At 51.5% G+C, this 20,697-nt stretch overlaps 2 protein-coding genes across 2 annotated transcripts in view; both read left to right on the top strand.

Annotated features, from left to right (window-relative positions):
- Positions 1-8,354, top strand: part of ap3d1 (adaptor related protein complex 3 subunit delta 1) — a 20,458-nt gene extending 12,104 nt beyond the window's left edge. The window contains exons 21-32 of the mRNA XM_062452256.1: positions 615-787; positions 970-1,110; positions 1,525-1,578; positions 2,650-2,775; positions 3,039-3,200; positions 3,409-3,456; positions 4,091-4,280; positions 4,366-4,454; positions 4,635-4,720; positions 4,873-4,994; positions 5,154-5,233; positions 5,350-8,354. Coding sequence (XP_062308240.1) covers positions 615-787; positions 970-1,110; positions 1,525-1,578; positions 2,650-2,775; positions 3,039-3,200; positions 3,409-3,456; positions 4,091-4,280; positions 4,366-4,454; positions 4,635-4,720; positions 4,873-4,994; positions 5,154-5,233; positions 5,350-5,445 — 1,367 coding nt within the window. The 3' untranslated portion in view covers positions 5,446-8,354. The remainder of the gene's footprint in view (positions 1-614; positions 788-969; positions 1,111-1,524; positions 1,579-2,649; positions 2,776-3,038; positions 3,201-3,408; positions 3,457-4,090; positions 4,281-4,365; positions 4,455-4,634; positions 4,721-4,872; positions 4,995-5,153; positions 5,234-5,349) is intronic.
- A 165-nt stretch (positions 8,355-8,519) lies between these two features.
- Positions 8,520-20,165, top strand: cdc34a (cell division cycle 34 homolog (S. cerevisiae) a). Its single transcript, XM_062452442.1, has 5 exons — positions 8,520-9,203; positions 16,258-16,344; positions 16,974-17,071; positions 18,041-18,175; positions 18,322-20,165. The coding sequence occupies exons 1-5, from the start codon at positions 9,021-9,023 to the stop codon at positions 18,536-18,538; spliced, it is 720 nt and encodes a 239-aa protein (XP_062308426.1). The 5' UTR covers positions 8,520-9,020; the 3' UTR covers positions 18,539-20,165.
- The last annotated feature ends 532 nt before the right edge of the window (positions 20,166-20,697 follow it).

The following is a 20,697-nucleotide window of genomic DNA, read 5'->3' as shown; positions in this document are numbered from 1 at the left end:
TGTCTCTCTCAAAGGCTCCACCAAAAGCACCGCTGATTATCGGCGTGTCCTTAGCTGGCCTCTCTGAGGAGCATTGCTGATGTTCTGAAGTCTTCATGATGAACCTGTAGTCCTCCAGGTTCCGCTAGCTTCCCTAGCTGCCCCGAGTCTTTCCCCCGATCCCCCCCCTCTAACCCTCCCCTCCCTCTAGCTCCTAACAGTACAGCGCCAGCAGACTGGGCTGTAGTAGCCCACGGTCTGGAAAGGTCCGGAGAACCCTCCGCCCCAGGTCACTGTGGGCCTGGAGATGTTCCGGGGTGTTCTGTGAGGTGGCGGTTGGTTGTCTGCTCGCCGGTGCACTTTGCCGTGCCTGAGGAATGGCTTCGATCAGTACTCTGGTTTGCTGAAGCACAATGCACTTGGTTCCGTGGCTGTGTCTCAATACTTCTGCCTAGATTTCTCCTCCTCCTCCCCCCACCCCCCTAATTAGCCTAAGGTAAGAGCATGGAGTCCGATCTCTGCCGGATTAGCAGTCGTCTCACACAAAAAAGCAACAGAGCTGGATGAGACTATTGAGACACAGCCAGTGGTTCCGGTCTGAGCACCATCCCAGGTTCGGTGTGGGGGTTTATAAGTGTGTGTGTGTGTGTGTCCCAGGCCCCTGGCGGACAGCGAGAAGCTTCCGGTCAGGACGCACCGTCCCCCCGAGCTCCTGAAGAGCCCCGCGGCCGACAGGGGTGCGGAGCCCGCCCCGGCCGAACCCAAGAAGAAGAGCGTCAAGGAGAAGAAGAGAGACAAGGACAGGAAGGTGAGGCTCTCGGGCTTCAGGCCCCCACAGACGCACTCGGAATCCTTCGTGCGCCGATTTGTTTGTTCGTGGGACTCGGCGACGGCCTCCGGGCTCGGCGACGGCTCCCTCGACTCTTCCTCTGTGGTGCTCCTGCGTGATGACTCGTTGACAGGGGGGGGGCGGGTATTTCTGTGCCGCAGAAGGGCAAGGAGGAGAAGAAGAAGAAGAAACACAAACAGGAAGGAGGGGAGGAGGACCTTCTGGAAGTTCAGGCGGAGGAGCCCGTCCAATCAGCAGAGACCAATGAGGTGGCGGTACTTCCTGCCTCCACCCCTGCAGAGGTATGACATCACAGGGGTATGACATCACGGGGGTATGACATCACGGGGAGTGCTTAGAGGATGTGCTTATGAAAATTCCCTGGTAGAGACGTGGCAACGGTGTTCTCCAGAACGCGACGCAGAGCTGTGATTTACTCACTTAGTTATAAGTTAAGACGACATTGCAGGCACACTTTCAGGCACACAAACTGTTTCATTTTTACATTTGCCTTACATTTTCATTGCTTCTTCTAAGCCCCCTCTCTACATTTTACAGCAGTAATAATTCAATCAAGTATCAGTTTCCTTTGAAAAACGGTTTTAGTCTCTCTAAAATACTTGATTTATTCATGAAAGGTTTAAATGTCTGTGTAGAATCTTCATGAATATAGCTCCAATGTTGAACCTGTAACCCCTCCCCCCTCCCTGTTCCAGGCTTCGGATCTGGATTTCTGGCTCTCAAATGCACCAGTGCCCTCTAACTCCCAGGTTGAGTCTTCCCCTCCTTTCTCTCTATGTCTCTCTCTCTCTCTTTGTCTCGCTCTCTTCCTCTTTTATGTTTGTGTTCTCACGGCACTGATCAATGCATGGTTTCTGCTCAAACCACACGTGTTTCTCTCTCTGTAACTGTCTCTCTATCTCTCTCTCTCTCTCTCTCTAACTGTCTCTCTCTCCATCAACTCTAACCTCATCTCTCCCCGACGTCACCGTCCATTTCTTCACAGATCACCTAACTCGCCCCTCTCTCGCTGTGCCTCTCTCCTCATCTGCGTGCTGCTTCCAGTCTCTGTGTCCCTCTCGGCTCATGTGTTGTCCCCTCTCGGCTCATGTGTTGTCCCCTCCCGGCTCATGTGTTGTCCCCTCTCGGCTCATGTGTTGTCCCCTCTCGGCTCATGTGTTGTCCCCTCTCGGGTGTTTCGGCGGTGGGGAAGGTCACAGTTGTTGTCGTGGGTGATGTTGTCGAGGCTAAGAGGCACCAGATTCTCTGGAATCTTGCCGTCGCTTCCTGTAGTTCCAGTCCAACCGCCGCTGGGTGTGTATCGAGTGTGACCCACATACTCTTCTTGTGTCACCTCGATGAATGTGTGTGACCTGGGTGTATGTGACTGCAGGCTATCTCACTGGTTAAGCAGCTGTTCAGAGCAAGTGTGTGTGTGTGTGTGTGTGTATGTATGTGTGTATGGCACAAAAGGGCGGGGTGACACCAATGGTGACCTGCCCAGCTCATATCCCCTGAATCACTGTGAGGGGAAGATTGTTTTTGTTTTGTTCATGTTGAATTCCACTCGTCGTAGGGGTTCAGTATGTTCCCGTCTCACGACATGTCTGCCTCAGGAAAACACTGTGTCTGTTCCTGAAATATGGCTTTTCACATCTTGTTACGACGTGTCTTGCTGAAGGGTATTGGAAGCAGTGAGCTACTGTATAACAGCACAGACAACTTTGAACTAATTGACTAACAAACCTCACTACTGCTAGTATAGAACCAGTTACTACATTGTTTGTGTTCGGGTCGCATGATTTGTGTGTACATCTGTCTGTGTGTGTGTGTGTGTTCAGGAGGCAGCAGTAACTGCCGCTGCCTCGGCCCCTGCCTCAGCCCCTGCCTCGGCCCCTGAGGCAGTTTCTGGAGCGACTCCAGACTCTGAGGCAGATGAACCCAAAGACACTGAACCAGAGGAGACGGTGAGTCACCACTGATGATGTCATCATTACGAGACAGACACCTAGGCTTGGCTGACGACGCTGGTTCACAGTGACACTACAGGTGGCCGCCATCTTGGCTCCGAGGTGGCCGCCATCTTGGCTCCGAATGAATTAGTTATTTGAAATGTAAAAAATATTTGTAATTAGTAAAATACCACCAAAAAAATGCAGGTCGTCTGAGGCTGTCCGCCGTACGTTTGTGTAAAGACCCTCCTGACTGTCCCCCTCCCCCTCTACTCCAGAAGTCCTCCAAGCACAAGAAGAAGAAGCAGAAGAAGGAGAAGGAGGACAAAGACAAGAAGAAGAAGAAGAAACACCACCACCGTCACCACGGCGACGGCGGCGGCGGAGACGAATCGGTGCAGAACGGCACCGTGGAAGAGGAAGAGGAGGAGCCACTGCCGGTGAGTGACAAGCCGTGACAAGCCCCTCCCCCCCTGCGTCACCGCCGCGTACCGCCGCCCTCGTGGCCAGTAGCTAGGCCTGGGTCTCGTCATGTGATCTGCATATTGAGTGACAGCTCTCAGCTTATTGGTGGACCCGCGTCATGTGATCTGCATATTGAGTGACAGCTCTCAGCTGATTGGTGGACGCGTCCTCTTCTTGTTTCAGCCCATGTCCAACTACAGCCTGCTGGCCGAGAACTCCTTCATCAAAGTGGTGAGTGTGACGTCCTGCTCTGGGCCGGCACGGCCGGCCGGTGGGGCCAGACGCGAGCTGCGTCCAGAACCAGGAAGAACATGACTCGCTGTCCGATATGTGGTGCTTAGGAGGGTGGTTGTAGCGCCGTGTAAAGCAAAATAAGGAGCGTTGCTGTGTTTTAGTATACGGACCTCTCCATTCTCCCTCTCTCTGTCTCTCTCTAAAGATGATGGAGGATGCTGATCAGGTACTGGCCCTCGTCCTAGGACGGACACCCTGTTCTCGGTTTGAGAACCTTTGCTAGATGTGCTCTTGTGCTCCTCGGAATGTCCCTTGGCTTATCCTGTCAGATAACCAAACTAGAACAGGAACGTCTGGTTTTAAATGTGGCGGTCGGACGTAGTTAAGCCAGGGACACTTTCTGAGTATGACTCTGCCTTTTTTCTTTCTATTTTTTTTTCTTTTTTTTTTCTTTTCGATGTCCAATCAACGCTTCTTGTGCTCTTTTGAGGACGGTGTCGTGTGATTGAGGTTGGGGTGTGGGCTGGTGGAGTGGACTTGCTGTGGCTCTGCGTTCTGAGAGATTTGGCGAGGTTCTGTTGGGTTCCCATAGTGACCCGGTCCACCCCCCTCCCCCCCCTCCTCCCCCCAGGTGTGTGACATCCAGGGCAACCTACAGGACGGCAGTCAGGTGGTGGTGTCGGTCATCTTCGAGAACAAGTGCGACAGCTTCCTCAAGTCCATGGAGTTCAACGTGCTCGACTCCCTCAACTCCAAACTGCAGCGGCCGGAGGGGGCGGGGCCACACGATGGCCTGACAGTGCCCTTCCAGCTGCCCCCCGGTCAGTACCCCCCCCCCCCCCCCACACACACACACACACACCCGTCCTGACTGGAGCGGCGCTCACGTCCCGTCTCGTTCCGCAGGGGTGTCAAACGAGGCGCGCTTCGTGTTCACCATGCAGAGCATCGTCATGCCCCAGAAGCTGAAGGGAACTCTCACCTTCATCGTCAAGGTTCGTGTCGAGCGACAGCCCCGTCACCGGCTCCGTCTGGGCCCTGTGAAGCTGTTTTCTTTTGAAAAAAACAAAACAATTTAGAGGTTTAATTTTCAGAAATAAATTCGAAATAAAAACGAGAGAATTTCAAATCATCCACAGCCTCTCATTAGTCTTTGGTTTGTGGTCTTCCCGCAGAATGAAGACTCCTCGACTCATGAAAAACTGGACTTCAAACTGCACTTTACCTGTACCTCATACCTGATCACCACACCCTGCTACAGGTCAGCCCCCCCCCCCGCCCCCCCGTGTACATAAAGACATCTTCCCTATCTGTCTTCATGTTCCATAAACACGAAACACGACGCATCTGAATGGTGAGGTTCTAATGTTGTTGTTTGGGCCTGCTGTTCTCTGATTGTCTGGACGTTTACAGCGACGCGTATGCGAAGCTGCTGGAGTCCGGGGACCTGAAGTCGAGCTCTGTCCGCCTGGAGGGCATCGGCATGCCTTTCCATCACCTCCTGGCCCGGATCTGCTTCCACCACCACTTCTCTGGTACGTATCCCTCCGCCTCCAACCCCCCCCCCCCAGCACCTCCTCGTTCACAGGTCTGGTCGTGGGTCTCTGTCGAGTGGAGAGTAGGATCACGTGGGAAGGCTTTCGAGATTTAGTAATGCTGATTTGGTTGTGTCCCTTCCTTTGTCGATCGGACAGTCGTGGAGCGGATAGACTCGTGCGCCTCCATGTACAGCAGGTCCATCCAGGGGCATCACGTGTGTCTGCTGGTCAAGACCGTAAGTACTGCGCCCCTTCCCCACGACACACACACACACAGAGCCACAGAGAAAGATGGACGACCTGTTCCAGAACCGTGAACCAGAACTTTCTAACCTCCCCCTCTATCCACCAGGCTGACCAGACGGTGTCCATCGACGCCAAATGTGACGAGCCGTCGCTGCTTGGGAACGTGCTGGATGAGATCAAGCAGACATTTTCTCAGTGCTGATTGTGTTTGACAGTTTGCCTGTGTACCCCCCCCCCCCCCCCCCTCGCTTGCTCAACCCCCATCCCCCGCCACCTCGATCTGAAAAACCCCACACAGACATAATCATGTTACACTGCGGCTGGCACACCCAGTCTTGCCCTATTTATTTGTCTTGAAGGTTCGACCTCTCCTTGTCTTTCCCTGGTCCTCCCCCCCCCCCAGATCTCCTCCTCCTGCTGTTGTCTTACTGTTGCTTCACGCTCACTTCCTGTCTTCCCTCCTCCTTTTCCTCCTATCCACTTCTCACCTTGTTTTCCCTTCGACCTCTGAAACGCTGATGTCATCCTTGATGCTTCTCCCTGGGAACCTTCACCTCTCCTCTTGGTCAGTCTGTGATGATCATGTCATGTAACTCTGACAACTGGACTTTATTTTTCTTTTCTTTTTCGTTGGTGATGTTGAATTGTGTTTTTACTGTTTTCGCGTTGTTTTGATTCGTTGCCGTTCTGTTAGTTTCTGATGTCCATCTGCGCCTTTTACTCCTGTGTGTGTGTGTGTGTGTGTGTACCCTCCTGTGTGTTTAGCCCTGTTAGAGTGTGACCAGTTCCCAGTCAGACCGGCCTTCGGCTGGAAACATGCTGACTCTAAACTCCTGACTAGCTGCCTGGACGAGGGTGTCAGCTAGCCCCAGGACCAGCCCAGAGAGAGACACTGTGTACATCTGCTCAATCTTCATATTAGGCTATTTTTGCGCATAAGCTTTTCTGTTCGGCCAATCGTGAGGAACGCACGCCACCTTTTCCTTAGAGTAGTACCCGCTCCCTGTTCCTCCTGTGCTCCAGTAAGAGACCACTCCCTGGAACATATCAATCCTCGGATGAATCTGACAAGCCTGAGCTGGTGTTGTTCTGAGAGTATATTTATTCGGGAGAGTCGAGGTTCACTTACTCAGACCAAGTTGCGTAGCAGCCTTACAGACTTGATTCTCACATACAGCTCTGGAAGAAAAAAAATTGAGAGACCACTACACCTTTATTCTTTTAATAAAAAATTTTAAAAAGTTGAGAAAGACAATTTTGAGTGAGGAACAGAAGGGTAAACTTTGCAATGGCCTTTTACCCTTCTGTTCCTCACTCAAAATTGTCCTTCTCAATTTTTTTTTTAATGAAAGAAAAGGGGTGCAGTGGTCTTTCATTTTTTTCCAGAGCTGTATCATCACACCTACGAAAATAGGGAGCCCTATGCTGTCAGTTCCTTATTAAAGATGTCGATAGGATGGTGTAGGCCTAGTTGTTTTTCGAATGGTTTTATTTGACTCAGTTATTGTACTGCTTAGTTGCAGTGCTGTGGTGTGTGTCTCACTGCCTTGGGCACTGCCACAATATATCTGAAGTGACTAACAAGAATAAAGTGGAATAAAATATTGCTGCTTTGTGGGCCTGCCTCTGTCTCTCTTTATTGAGAAGGCTGGCGATCGCTTACAGGAGCAGAGTTAGACCCTCTTGCTCACTGTTGCTTAGCTTCTGACCAGGTAGTGTGCATATCAAACGGTTAAAGATCTTTCTGTTGCTAAGGGGTACAGTAGCTATTGGAAACGGACAAGGTTGTAGGACGTCGTCTTTATACTTGGCCAGGCCAGTGGGTGCTAGGTTGTGTCTGTTTTCCTCTCAAGCAGTATTAGTCGAGGTGACTCTAGTTTTCTCCTCCTACTCGTCCTGAGAAAGCATCCACTCTTGTCACTCGTCCTGAGAAAGCATCCACTCTTGTCAGTCACGGAAGAGCGTGAAACCATCCGAACCTCTTGCGCCTGTGCCACTCTGATTATCCCACTGTACATGTCTCTGGTATACAGATTTAGATTCCAGTGTTATATCCTTTCAGAACTGCCTTGCCATTTCCTCGTGCATTGAGAACATTGTAAAGAAGAATTATCATTTTAAATGGATTCCTTTCATGACTTGCTCAGAGGGCACTTGCTGTCTCACAATCTGGTCCAGCACGACTTAAAAGTAGCAAGTTATAAATAGTTTTGTTTGTATCCCAATTAACCCCTCATTACGGTTTCTCGAACGTAGATGATGATGGTGTCGTTTGCCTGAGTGGTCAGCTTAGCCTAGATTGTTTTTCTGTTCTGTAATAAACTTTAAATATGGATCGATGTCAGGAATATCGACAAATCCAGAAAATATTCTTCCTGTTGCTGAACATTCTTTGACTGAACATTCTTTGACTGATGTGAATTAAAGAGAATGGAACCGAAAGAGACGCTTGTAATCATAAATTGTACTAATTAACATTTATTGTGCAAAGTATTTAATTAAAATTTGTATCTTGCATGAGTAGGAATGTATTCTTTTTTACTTTTCATTTATTCCCAGGTCATACACAGGATTCCATAACATTCCTTTTGATTGTCTTTACTTTTATATTTTTTTAGGAAGTAAAAGTTGACTTCATTATTCCACAGGTTCGGTAGGATTGTATTTTATCTGTTTAAGTTCATACAATACAACAATAATATCTTTAAATGAATGTTCTAAATTGTTCTACATTGGGAATTGAGGTTCTGTTTGGTACCATAACAACATGTATAGGACTCGTTGTGCGAAAGGTCATGCGATGCAGTTCAGAGAAGCAACCCACTTTGTCTTAACTCTTTTCTCTGGTGAATTGTAGTGATATCTTGCTGAGTTTGGCTTGTGAAATTGAAATTATCATTGCTCTTTTTGGAAGTCCCTTTCAATACCTTCATTCCCCACTCTCAAGCTGTAAGATGTAATATACAGATTTGAAGGGGCTACGCGGCAGACGCAATGAGCTGTTAACGTTCCGTTTACAAAAAGTGAAGTCTACCCAAATCGAAATGAAGGCTAAGCTGCTGTAGTCTCCTTGTGTTAAGGTGAAACAATAAACTCCCACGTTAAGGATTTCTTTGCTGTGTATTATTTGTCTTTTCATCTGCCTATGAGTGCCGTTTATAAAAAATAACAGATAAAAACAGATAATACTTGCGTTAAGTGTAAAGTGAGCGCAAGCTTTCTAATTTATTTGTAACTTCAATTCCCAGAAACCTTTGCTAGTGCTCGAGGCATTTAACACTAAAGCCAGTGAGGGACATCACAGTTGGCTATCATTTCTGTAGAGTTCAGTCCGATTGAGATTTCCTCATCCCGAAACCTTGATTATTTTGCTTTCTATCAGTATTTAGATGAACGAAATGCACAGCTAATGTCTGATTGCCACAGTCTCTCTTAACTGATTCGGATTCTATGAGGACACGCGTTGCCTTGTCCTTCAGAGGAAGAATAACATATCCGCGATAGGGTTGGCTTACAGGCTAGCTAGCAACATTAAATGTTTTTGTCTTGTGTTGTGGGTCGTTCACAAACAGTTTGAACGCAGGGTTAATTTGTTTGTTCGGTCACAACTGAATAGAACCAGAGCACTTCAAAAGCCAACACATTTTTTAGCGTTTTAGGGAGGAATCGAGGGAACAATCGAAGGCTTCTCGGTGGTAGAATAGATAGCTAGCTCGCTTTGTTCTCTTAAGAGGAAGCTCGATATAGCTTTTCTATTTATTAAAATCGTCGCGGAATATGGCTCAACATGGACACCATGTAGCCAGTTCCCAAAAAGCACTAATGCTAGAAATGAAAAGTCTTCAGGATGAACCAGTTGAAGGGTTCAGGATAACTTTAGTGGACGAGTCGGACTTATACAACTGGGAAGTAGCGATATTTGGACCCCCTAACACGCATTATGAAGGTGGATATTTTAAGGTAAGTAGCTAAAGTTAACGTCATAATTATTATGAAACATTTCACGTTGGATGCCACCCAACTCTAATTAGTTTCCTGGCAGTTATCTAAGAGTTTTGATGGCGCAATGCAAAATCATTTGTCCCGCATCGTTATTTGAGTCGCTAGGCTGTAGCCTAATGCTGTCCTAGGTAGCCTCAGATCGCTACCCTAAGCTTTAATCCAGCCAAATGTTTTCCTACATTTTGACATTTAGGATGGACGTGTATTGTACGTCTTGAATTGTTTGTTAACACATTGAGTCACTTGTCCGACCCCTTGCTGGCCAAGATTGTATGTTGTTGCTTCACATAGCCACTGCAGGTCATTTCCCTTGTTTTGAGGAAAGGCATGTTTTAGAGCACTTGAGTCAGTTTAGGAAGGCAACCTTTTATCATGCTTTAGTCATGCACGACTGGTCTGGAATTTGGTCTGAAGCTGACCTTATATGTCCCCAAATATAGTTTCTTCGTGGTCACTGAGTTCTCAATTATCACTGATCAATCACCCGCCTGCCAATTTGTATCGGCTACATAATTATCTGGCAACTAGTCAATATAACCACTTAGCATGCTTAATAGTCTATTAGTTCTCACGGTTAATTACGTCGTAAATCGTGTTAATTTGCTGTGTATGAATGAACTCGCTTAAGAGAGTTTTTCCCCCAGTGATTTAGCCAGCCAATAGAAGAAAAGTACAGAAGAAAAGCTGAACTAAAACTTTGAGCAAGGCCAGTTTTTTGAGTACCCCTGCATCAGCCTGAAAGCTGAAATATCTAGTATTATGTTGGGAATAGGGGGAGAACGTAAATTGTACACAACATTGCTCATATCTGTCACGTTGTTTGGGCAGGTGCGGGAGTTAAGATGTCCATGAAGTAAACACCAGGGCTTTAACCAAGGGGTTGGCAACAGTAGGCTGTAGTTGGGCCTTCCCTAACACTTGTACTAGAAATTCAAGGTATTCGAGCAGTGGACAACAAACATTACAAGATGATTTCGCCAGATTTCCATCACAATTTCTCAGAAAATGTTTCCTCCTTCACATATGTAGGCTAAGGACTATGTTACGATAGAAAGTCTGGGGAAAATAGGTCAACATGTTTTTATAGGTTTGTGAACAAAGATAATGACATGATCTTTACGATAAGAGCGACTCCTGTGGATGTGTGTCACTAGTCCACCGTATCAATCAGCCTCTCCCCTTTCCAGTTTTATTTTGGCCCGCCCGCTAGTTTCAGCTTCATGTTAGTATTCGGAGAGTCCATGTTTGTTGTGTCATGTCAGGATAGGATCACCGCGCTCTGCCTGCACTGTGTCAACTCTTAGTGCTTCTCTCGATTCAGCCGTGTGTTTATCCGAGTCCAAGGCTACGGTCGTGACCGGGGTAAGCATTGGTGTGGGCGCTGGGTATGAGATTCCATTGTTGGGGCCAGGAATGCACAGCCGTGCTGTGAAATACACTGCCAGTCAGTGACTCATTGTTCGCTACCATCTCCTACAGAACAGTTGCTATATCCTGACTAAGGCTCCACCCCCCCACCCCCCCTTTTTTTGTGTGTGTTGTAAACGGGTTAGGCCAAACACTTCGCCCCTCCATGCTTTCATGCAGGCAGTGAAAAGAGGCAGCTCCCGCGTTGACGTAAGTGGCAACAGGTTGTTGACTCGGGTGTTTTTTGCGGTCGTGGCCGCCACAAACACGAGGAGCGGCAGTGCGTTGGCTAATTGTGCTGACTTTTCATGGCTTTCATACTCCACCCCTGTCACATTGCACCACAGCGCTTTAAGGGAAGGGGGGGGGGTAGGGTGTTAGGGGGGTGGAAGTTAGACCGAGGCAGGGGGTCGAGCTGTCCCCCCCGTGAGGTGACAGAGTGGCAGGGCTGCAGCCCAGGCAGGCCCAGAGGAACATCGGCACGTTACCAGCCCTCACGTGCTGTTCTGTGGGGTGGCTGATGCTGGCCCGGGGATGGCCTCTGCAGTTGGCGCAGTGACTTACTTTTGAGATGGAGGAACTAGAGGAGTCACACACAAAATGGATCCCTCCCGCCGCCTCCTCCTGTTTGTCCGTTGTGAGGTTTCCTGCTGCGTTCCCGGGGTCCTCTGCGTCCTGGCTGAACGAGCCAGAGGCGTCTCGTGAAGCTTGAGACAGCAGACAGTGCCGTGTCCAACCTGTTGAAACTAGGGTCTGTCTGTCTCTCTCTCTGTTCTGTCTGTCTCTCTCTCTGTTCTGTCTGTCTCTCTCTCTGTTCTGTCTGTCTCTCTCTCTCTCGCGTCTCTCTCTCTCTCGCGTCTCTCTCTCTCTCGCGTCTCTCTCTCTCTCTCGCGTCTCTCTCTCTCTCTCTCTCTCTCTCGCGTCTCTCTCTCGCGTCTCTCTCTCGCGTCTCTCTCTCGCGTCTCTCTCTCGCGTCTCTCTCTCTCTCTCTCTCTCTCTCTCTCTCTCTCTCTCTCTCTCTCTCTCGCGTCTCTCTCTCTCTCTCTCTCTCTCTCTCGCGTCTCTCTCTCGCGTCTCTCTCTCGCGTCTCTCTCTCTCTCTCTCTCTGTCTCTGTCTCTCTCTCTCTCTCGTGTCTCTCTCTCTCTGTCTCTGTCTCTCTCAGAAGTGAAGATAGACACTGTTCACGCTGCACCACAGCTTGTCGGCTCTGTCAGACGAGACACACCCAGTGGGACCTGATAGCATGACTCATTATTTTTAAAGGAACTTGTGAAAAACCTTTTAGAGAGGCGAAATGGAAAACAAAACATAGACCACAGCAGAGCGTTTTTGACTGATGGTTGAGGACTTGCATCATCTTTCCAATTTATCCCCCCCCCCCCAAAACAAAAACAAACATATTCCTTCCTTCCTGATCTCCATACCTCTGGAGCAGGAGGTTGGGGGGCGAGTGGGTCGGTGGGTGGGTGGGGGCAGCTGGAGGTGTGGAGGAGGAGGGGGCTGCTGTACAGGCCAGGCCAGGCTCTTCCTCTTGGGCCTTCTGGAGTCGTGTTTCCCCTTCCAGTCGGCTGGCTGGATGTCAGGGAGAAATGAGAGCTGAGAGAGAGTGGGGGTGAGGCAGTGCCATTCCTGGCCTGGGGGGGGGGGGGGCTTGAAAATCAAGCCCTGCCAATAAATGAACATGGGTCCACAGGGAACTGGACTTAAGAAGTCCTTCTTCTAACAGAAAAGGGAGAGTTAAACGTGGACAGAACTAGTCTGTGCCCGTCTCCTGCGTGTGTTCTGGCAGGAGCGTTTTTAGATGTGTGCTGGTGGGGTTTCATTTCGCTGTCTTTGTGTGTGTGTGTGTGTGTGTGTGTGTGTGTGTGCATTCCTGTCTCTGCTAAAGCCTGTTTTTGGCAGGCCCAGTCTTGGCCCATTGTGTCAAGCTGGTTGGCAGACTCGAATTAGGCTAATTGCGTTTGTGAAGTGGACTGCTGTTTCTACTCAACAGAGGCTCTGGTATAGAGGGCTCTGTGCCTTTTAGCAGTACAGTACCCCTCCCGCCTACCCTCCCCCCCCACCTCCCTCCTCCTAATGCTTCACCACATACTGAGAGCTCTGTTAATAAGGTAGGGGCCTGTTGAGGCTGGGCAGGATAATCTCTCACATTCGGGTGTGTGTGTGCAGGGCCTGTGTGTGTGTGTGTGTGTGCAGGGCCTGTGTGTGTGTGTGTGCAGGGCCTGTGTGTGTGTGTGCAGGGCCTGGGTGTGTGTGTGCAGGGCCTGTGTGTGGGTGTGCAGGGCCTGTGTGTGGGTGTGCAGGGCCTGTGTGTGTGTGTGCAGGGCCTGTGTGTGTGTGCGCCGGGCCTGTGTGTGTGTGCGCCGGGCCTGTGTGGGTGTGTGTGTGTGCAGGGCCTGTGTGGGTGTGTGTGCAGGGCCTGTGTGTGCCGGGGTGCACTGCTGTTCTCAAGGGCATGCTTTCCTTTCTCTCTCCATTCTCACCCTCTCTGGTAGCGGGGTGGGTGTTGGTGAGGGCCGGACGGGCTGAGGGAGGGAGAGTGCACGTGGATGTCACGTCAGATAGAGTTTCAGTGATGGGGGGAGGGGGGGCTCTGAAAAGATCCGGAAGGGAGAGCTGGTGGACTGGGAGAAGGGGGTCATCAGACTGTGGAGGAAGGTGCTCGGGGAGAACAAAATGATTTGTCCTGTGAGGGTTTTAGCTGTGCTGACCTGGTTTACTTATCCCCGTGTTCAGCCTCCACAGGGTGTGTCCTCTGTCTCTCTCTGTCTCTCTGTCTGTCTCTCCCTCTCATCTCCTCTCTCTTTCTGTCTTTCTTACACTGCCTCTCTCTTGTGCTCTGACTGCCCACCACCTCTCTCCCTCTCTCTCCCTCTCTCTGCCCCTCTCTGCCCCTCTCTCTCTGTGTGTCTCAGACAGGGGAAGTTTTGAGGTCACAGTCCAAGAAAGTGTATTTTTTTTTTTTTTTTGTAATAGAGGAAATGTGTCTGTGGTATCCGATGTGTAACAAGCTTTGAAGACTATTTGCATGCGTCTGTCGCCCAGGACTGCAGCACCACTGCCTGGGTTGAACTATTTAAAATGCCTCACCTGTGCTCTTAATTCTGCTCAGAAGCCCATTGGGGCTGAAGTGTTGCTCACGCTAACAACATGTCAACACAGTTGCTGAGGCTGGCAGAACTGCTGCAGATCCTGTTTTTCGTGCGCTTCCCCGCCTCTGCCACCTGGCCCCGCCTCTCACACCTGGCCCCGCCTCTCCCACCTGGCCCCGCCTCTCCCACCTGGCCCCGCCTCTCCCACCTGGCCCCGCCTCTCCCACCTGGCCCCGCCTCTCCCACCTGGCCCCGCCTCTCCCACCTGGCCCCGCCTCTCCCACCTGGCCCCGCCTCTCCCACCTGGCCCCGCCTCTCCCACCTGGCCCCGCCTCTCCCACCTGGCCCCGCCTCTCCCACCTGGCCCCGCCTCTCCCACCTGGCCCCGCCTCTCCCACCTGGCCCCGCCTCTCCCACCTGGCCCCGCCTCCCCCTTCTGGCCCTGCCTCTCCCACCTGGCCCTGCCTCTCCCACCTGGCCCCGCCTCTCCCATCTGACCCCGCCTCTCCCATCTGGCCCCGCCTCTCCTTTCCGGCCCCGCCTCCCCCTTCTGGCCCTGCCTCTCCCACCTGGCCCCGCCTCCCCCTTCCGGCCCCACCTCCCCCTTCCGTGACGGCTCGTTCTGATGTGTGAACGAGCCGTCACACATAAGAGCCTCGCGCTCTCTGCCCTGCTGGCACCCTGCCTGCATCCCCCCCCCCTCTCTCACTCCCATCCATCAGATCATCCCTCCCTCTCTTCATGCCAGTTCTGGAGGTAGGTCAGGGGTTTCTCTTTCTCTCTCTCTTTGTCTCTGTCGCTCTCTCACACACTCACTCTCTCCCCACCTCTCTCTCTCTATCTCTCTCTCTCTCTCTCTCTCAGTAGCAGGCCATGCTGCATGGTGACCATGTCACCGTTCTGTAAATCTCTTCCTGAAATGTTCCCTTTTATTATCGCCCTCCAGTGAGCCACAGTAAACCTTGGTGTGTGTGTGTGTGTACGTGTTTGTTGCCGTGTCAGTGCAAAGTGTTGAAGGGCTTATATAAGCCTGCATGGTGAAACCGAAGACCATTCCCTTCTCACAGGGATCCCTGGCCGGGCCTCTGTAAGCAGCCTGCTTGAGAACGCCACCTTTCAGGGACTGGCGATGCTCTTCAGCAGGCTAGCGGTTAGCGCTTAGCTGCCGGCCTGTTGTCCCTGCTTTGCTGTCGTCAGGGTGCACAGGGCTGGCCTGTGCCCCCTGGATAAGGGCCAGCTCGGAGACATGGCCTCGGATAGCTTCTTTTTGTTATGAGCAGCTAACAGGGTTGTTTTTAGTCGGGCTTTCCTGCCATACCAGAGCTGGTTGAGTTGGGACCAGGGACCAGGGTAGGTTTACCAACAGCTCTCGTCTCCCATTAATAAGTTAGTAATGCTGCCATTAGTGAGCCAGCACAGGCCAGGAACACTGGCATGGAGAAGTGCATGTGCCCAACCCCCCAACTCCTGCTGGATACACCCGTCCTCAGCCTCTAGACCCCCACCCCCATCTCTAATCTCCAGTCCTCAGCCTCCAGTCCTCAGCCTCCAGTCCTCAGCCTCCAGTCCTCAGCCTCCAGTCCTCAGCCTCCAGTCCTCAGCCTCCAGTCCTCAGCCTCCAGTCCTCAGCCTCCAGTCCTCAGCCTCCAGTCCTCAGCCTCCAGTCCTCAGCCTCCAGTCCTCAGCCCCAGCCCTGTGGGAGTTGGTTCAGAGCAGAGAGCACCAGCTGACGGGTGTCGAATCAGCAAGTGTGTGTGACGGGGGCGGTGGAAAGGGGGGTGTATCAGCAGGGGGGGGGGGGGGGGTTGAGTGAGTGAGTGAGTGAGTGAGAGAGAGAGAGAGAGTGTTTGTGTGCATAAGAGCCAATAACCATCCCCCTCTCCTGCATGCCTGGAGCCTTCTTGAACAGCAGGAGGGGTGCTATGCTCTACCCACCTCTGACTCTGTGTGTGTGTGTGTGTGCGTCTGGTGTGTGTGGGGGGGGATGGTGACTCGCGGTTTGTGTAGTGATGACTGCTGGGGGACAACTCGGACAATGTCTCCACCAAACCCCCTCCAGCCTCTCTCCTCACTGCCCCCTCCAGCCTCTCTCCACCCAGCCTCACTCCACCCACCCCCTCCAGCCTCTCTCCTCACTGCCCCCTCCAGCCCCTCTCCACCCACCCCCGGCCCGGCCCTCTATCCCTTACACCACCAGCCAGAGACCCATCTCCCCTCAGCGCCACCACACCCACTCCTAAACCAGCACGGTTGGGCTTCTCTACGTCCTGCAGTGGATCACCCCCTGCTGTGGATGTATGTTAGTTAGTCCCTCCTGGAGTCCAACACCAACACAGACCTAAGTGCTCTAGGTAATAGGGTTGAGTCCCCCCCTTCTGCTGTGTCTGTCTGCTCGGCTGTGCCCTCGGACGTTCTGGATCCACTCTGTGGCGTCTTGATCTGCCAGCAGGGAAAGCTGTCGTCCTCACACTCACTGATGGGTTGGCACTTTCCCCCTCTCTCTCTCCTGCAGGCACGGATCAAGTTCCCCATCGACTACCCCTACTCTCCGCCTGCCTTCCGCTTCATCACCAAGATGTGGCACCCCAACATCTACGAGGTAGGGCCTCCCTCCCGCACTGACTGTTTCCTCCCGCACTGACTGTTTCCTCCCGCACTGACTGTTTCCTCCCGCACTGACTGACTGTTTCCTCCCGCACTGACTGTTTCCTCCCGCACTGACTGACTGTTTCCTCCCGCACTGACTGTTTCCTCCCGCACTGACTGACTGTTTCCTCCCACACTGACTGACTGTTTCCTCCCGCACTGACTGACTGTTTCCTCCTGCACTGACTCTTTCCTCCTGCACTGACTGACTCTTTCCTCCCGCACTGACTGACTCTTTCCTCCCGCACTGACTGACTCTTTCCTCCCGCACTGACTGACTCTTTCCTCCCGCACTGACTGACTCTTTCCTCCCGCACTGACTGACTCTTTCCTCCCGCACTGACTGTTTTCTCATGCACTGATGAGCAGAGGACAAAGTCTGGTTCAGAAGTTTGACAATTGCGTGCACAACAAAGACAAAGATAAAAGCGACTGCTAAATGAACAAAATGTTTTCCTGTGGGGATATAAAACTTGTATACAGTGTCACAGACAGTCTACACATGTTTACGATACAAAGTCAGCGTGTGTGCAGGGAGCAGGAGTACTGACGATGTCATGACGGCGTCCTGTGTCTCTGTAGAACGGTGACGTCTGCATCTCCATCCTGCACCCCCCCGTGGACGACCCCCAGAGCGGAGAGCTGCCGTCTGAGAGATGGAACCCCACACAGAACGTCAGGTACCCTCCTCCTCCCTGCACCTCCTCCTCCCTGCACCTCCTCCCTGCACCTCCTCCCTGCACCACCTCCCTGCACCACCTCCTCCTCCTCCCTGCACCTCCTCCCTGCACCACCTCCTCCTCCCTGCACCTCCTCCTCCCTGCACCTCCTCCTGCACCTCCACCTCCTCCCTGCACCTCCTCCTCCTGCACCTCCTCCCTGCACCTCCTCCCTGCACCTCCTCCTCCTCCTCGCACCTCCTCCCTCCTCCTCGCACCTCCTCCCATACTTCAGCATTGCAACAGGAAACTATCGAAGGCCAAACAAAGCGTTGAGCTTGTGCTGTGTCGTTGTACAGGCTCTCTCAACGTTCCCACTGCTCTATCATCGCCTTCTGTGGTTCTCTTCCTGGGTCTCACACACACACAGTACTATTGCTTTTCTCGGGTCTCCATGGCGGCATGACAACAGATGTCAGTAATAGCCCCACGTTTGTCCCAGAGAGACCAGGGCAGGGAGGACGGATCATGAGGGAGTGCCGCTCTGCCAGGGAGCCCCTCCCCATGCGCTGTGTCAGCTGTTTGACCTGAGCAGCACACATGTCCATGTGCTCCCTGTCTGCCCTGACACAAGACTAGGCCCTGTTGTTTGGTCCCCACGACCAGACCTGCCAGCTGGGAGATCAATAAGCCTCTTCACTTGCTGAGAGTCACTGGGGTTTAGAACCTGGAATAACCCTGATGTTCTTCTGTCTCTCTCGGTCTCTCTCTCGGTCTCTCTCTCGGGTCTCTCTCTCGGTCTCTCTCTCGATCTGTCTCGGTCTCTCTCTCGATCTCTCTCTCGATCTCTCTCTCGATCTCTCTCTCGATCTCTCTCTCGATCTCTCTGTCTCTCGATCTGTCTCTCGATCTGTCTCTCTGTGTCTCTCTCTCTCTCTTTCCCTCTCTCTCTCTCTCTCTCTCTCTCTCTCTCTCTCTCTCTCTCTCCAGGACCATCCTGCTGAGTGTGATCTCTCTGTTGAACGAGCCCAACACCTTCTCTCCCGCCAACGTGGACGCCTCCGTCATGTACCGCAAGTGGAGAGACAGCAAGGGCAAAGACAGAGAGTACGCAGAGATCATCAGGTAGCCCCCCGCCCTCACACACACACACACACACACACGGAGGCAGGAGAGACGGCTCTATAGAAAGCCAGATAACTATGTCCCCCCCCCCCCTCAAATGTTCCTTAGCCAGGGCTGTTCTGACCCGGGTGTCTCCCGTCTCCTAGGAAACAGGTGGTGGTCACCAAAGCGGAGGCGGAGCGCGACGGCGTGAAGGTACCCACCACGCTGGCGGAGTACTGCGTGCGCACCACGGTGCCGCCGGCCGACGAGGGCTCCAACCTCTTCTACGACGACTACTACGACGAGGACGACCTGGAGGAGGACGAGGAGGACGAGTGTTGCTACGACGACGAGGACGACTCCGGGACCGAGGAGTCCTGACGCCCCCCTCCCCGCCCCCCCTGCCTCCGCCCCTGACCCCCCCCCTCCCCACACGCACCCCCCCCCCCCTACCCTTTCTCCCTCATCCATAAACTGAACTGTCGCTCCAGTCCCCCCCTCCCCCCTAGCCACGCCCACACAGACTCCCTCGCTAACTTGCGTGCGGCGGCGTCGCCTGCACGCCGAATCCAGATCCAGTTTTAAGAAAGAGAAAGCTACAGAGTTTTGTTTCCATTTTGGTTTCTTGCGTTTTTCTTTCTTGTCGAGGGTCACCCTCGAGTTAGTTTAAAGGGGTGGGGAAGCGCCTGACGGAGGGGCGTGTCTCCATAGTGTGACACGCCGTCCTGTCTTCTGAACTGGAGGAATGAGGCTCGCCCCACGGTTGCCGGGGCAACATGGCGGAAGTCCCCGCTCCCTCGTGTTTTCCCCAAACCAGATTTGCGTAGGGCCACTGTGGAGGGAAGGTGCCCTGCCTCTCCCGTCCGGATGCCAGTGTTTGCGTAGGTCGGGGGTTCCATGTTTTAATTTGGCGTCGAGCAGGACTACTTGGTGTGAGGTGTTGTGTGAGGTGGAGGAGGAGAGAGGAGAGAGGAGAGAACACAGCAGCAGAAACAGTGAGAGCAGCGGCCATCTTGAATTACCTGAGTCCCCTCTGGGCTCCCAGTAAACCCGGTGAGGCGCTGACATCACAATTCAAACCGTTTAAACTGTATTTTTTTCTTCATGTACGATATATCAAATGATGGCTAGATGTGATGATTGGATTTAGATTGTTCAAGGGCTTATTCGTATGGGACAGGTGGGTAGGGGAAGGCTTGACATACTTTCTTCCTGACCGCTGGGTTCGTGGTGTCGGGTTCGGCGTAATGCCCAGGGATTAGCAAGTCAGAATCTCGGTGACCTGTAACCATGGTAACAATGTGAACTGGCTCCTTTTTTTATGTCTCTATTCACGGTTTACTTCCGAATTAAGGTTAGAGACAATGTTTTCATTCATGTGTATTTAGTTTTGATTTTCTTGTTTTTGTTTTAAATGCCACGAGGGTTGTTCATTACACTAGCAGTAAATGTTCCCACAAACTAGAGAAGAACACAAAATAACAGAACTCTATGATTTTTGGTTTTCATCACTGTTCTTAATTGTTTTTTTGGGGGGGGTTTTATCAACGGTTTAGGTGGTCGATAGCCTGTTTCATGAATGACCCTCGTTTAATGTTTGGGTAACCGGGATTTCAACAGGTGAAACTGCTGTTTATATTCTTCATTCTGTTCCGTAACCTTCCCATGATGCTCTATGAGCTCTGGTGGTGACATCACCGAAGGATCCCTAGTCGTGTCCAAGGAAACGAACCACCTCAGGAAAACAAACAAAATCAAAACAACACCTAACCCTTTTGATTAGAGATGGAATCAGACCACCTGTATTCTTGTGGACTGATTTTCTGCTAATCAACTGATCCCTGTGTCTCAACTCAGCTTCAAAGACTGTTTACAATCTTGACCTTGATATTGATATGCACATGTGGATATTTGATGTGTTTTTTTTTTTCTTGTTTGTATTTTCTTTTTTTTCTTATGGTTTGTAAATCTATTTAAAACAAAAACTCAAATAAAGATCTTTATTAGACATTTTTAGTTTTATTGAAACACCGAATGAATTCACGGCAGTCTCGCTTCACGTTGTTTAGATTTTTAATTATAACTGACACGCCCCCTGTTGTGTGCTCTTGTAGAGACACTCTGGGACTGAGTGTGGTTCTAGGATAACTCGGGTAAGGCCTCTGTCTGTTAGCATGCCTGCTGCGCCCAGGTGTCATGGCGGAGTCCTGAGGACTGTGTGATGAGGTCAGCACCCTGCAGTCACCTTTCATTTCACCTCTAGAGGGCAGCAGAATTTTGCTCTCTGGTTAAGGGTACGTGGATTTTTTGTTACTGAAGTGTAGAATTTTTTTTCTGTGGTTTGTCGAGTGATTGAGTTGTCGTCATTGCTTTGGTCACAGAAGATATTGTGTGAGACTTTTGCTGATTTGTAGTTCAACGAAGTTGGTTTCTTCTCACCACAACGCCACCAACAGGCGTACCTCCAATAGGTCTTTTGTGTGCTCGTGGTGACTGGTATATTTTGTTTCTTCAGATGTTTTTCATATTCCAGAATTAGA

Source organism: Osmerus eperlanus, chromosome 26, assembly GCF_963692335.1.
Source record: "Osmerus eperlanus chromosome 26, fOsmEpe2.1, whole genome shotgun sequence".
In the NCBI taxonomy this organism is placed as follows: domain Eukaryota; kingdom Metazoa; phylum Chordata; class Actinopteri; order Osmeriformes; family Osmeridae; genus Osmerus; species Osmerus eperlanus.
This window is presented reverse-complemented; position numbering and strand designations above follow the sequence as displayed.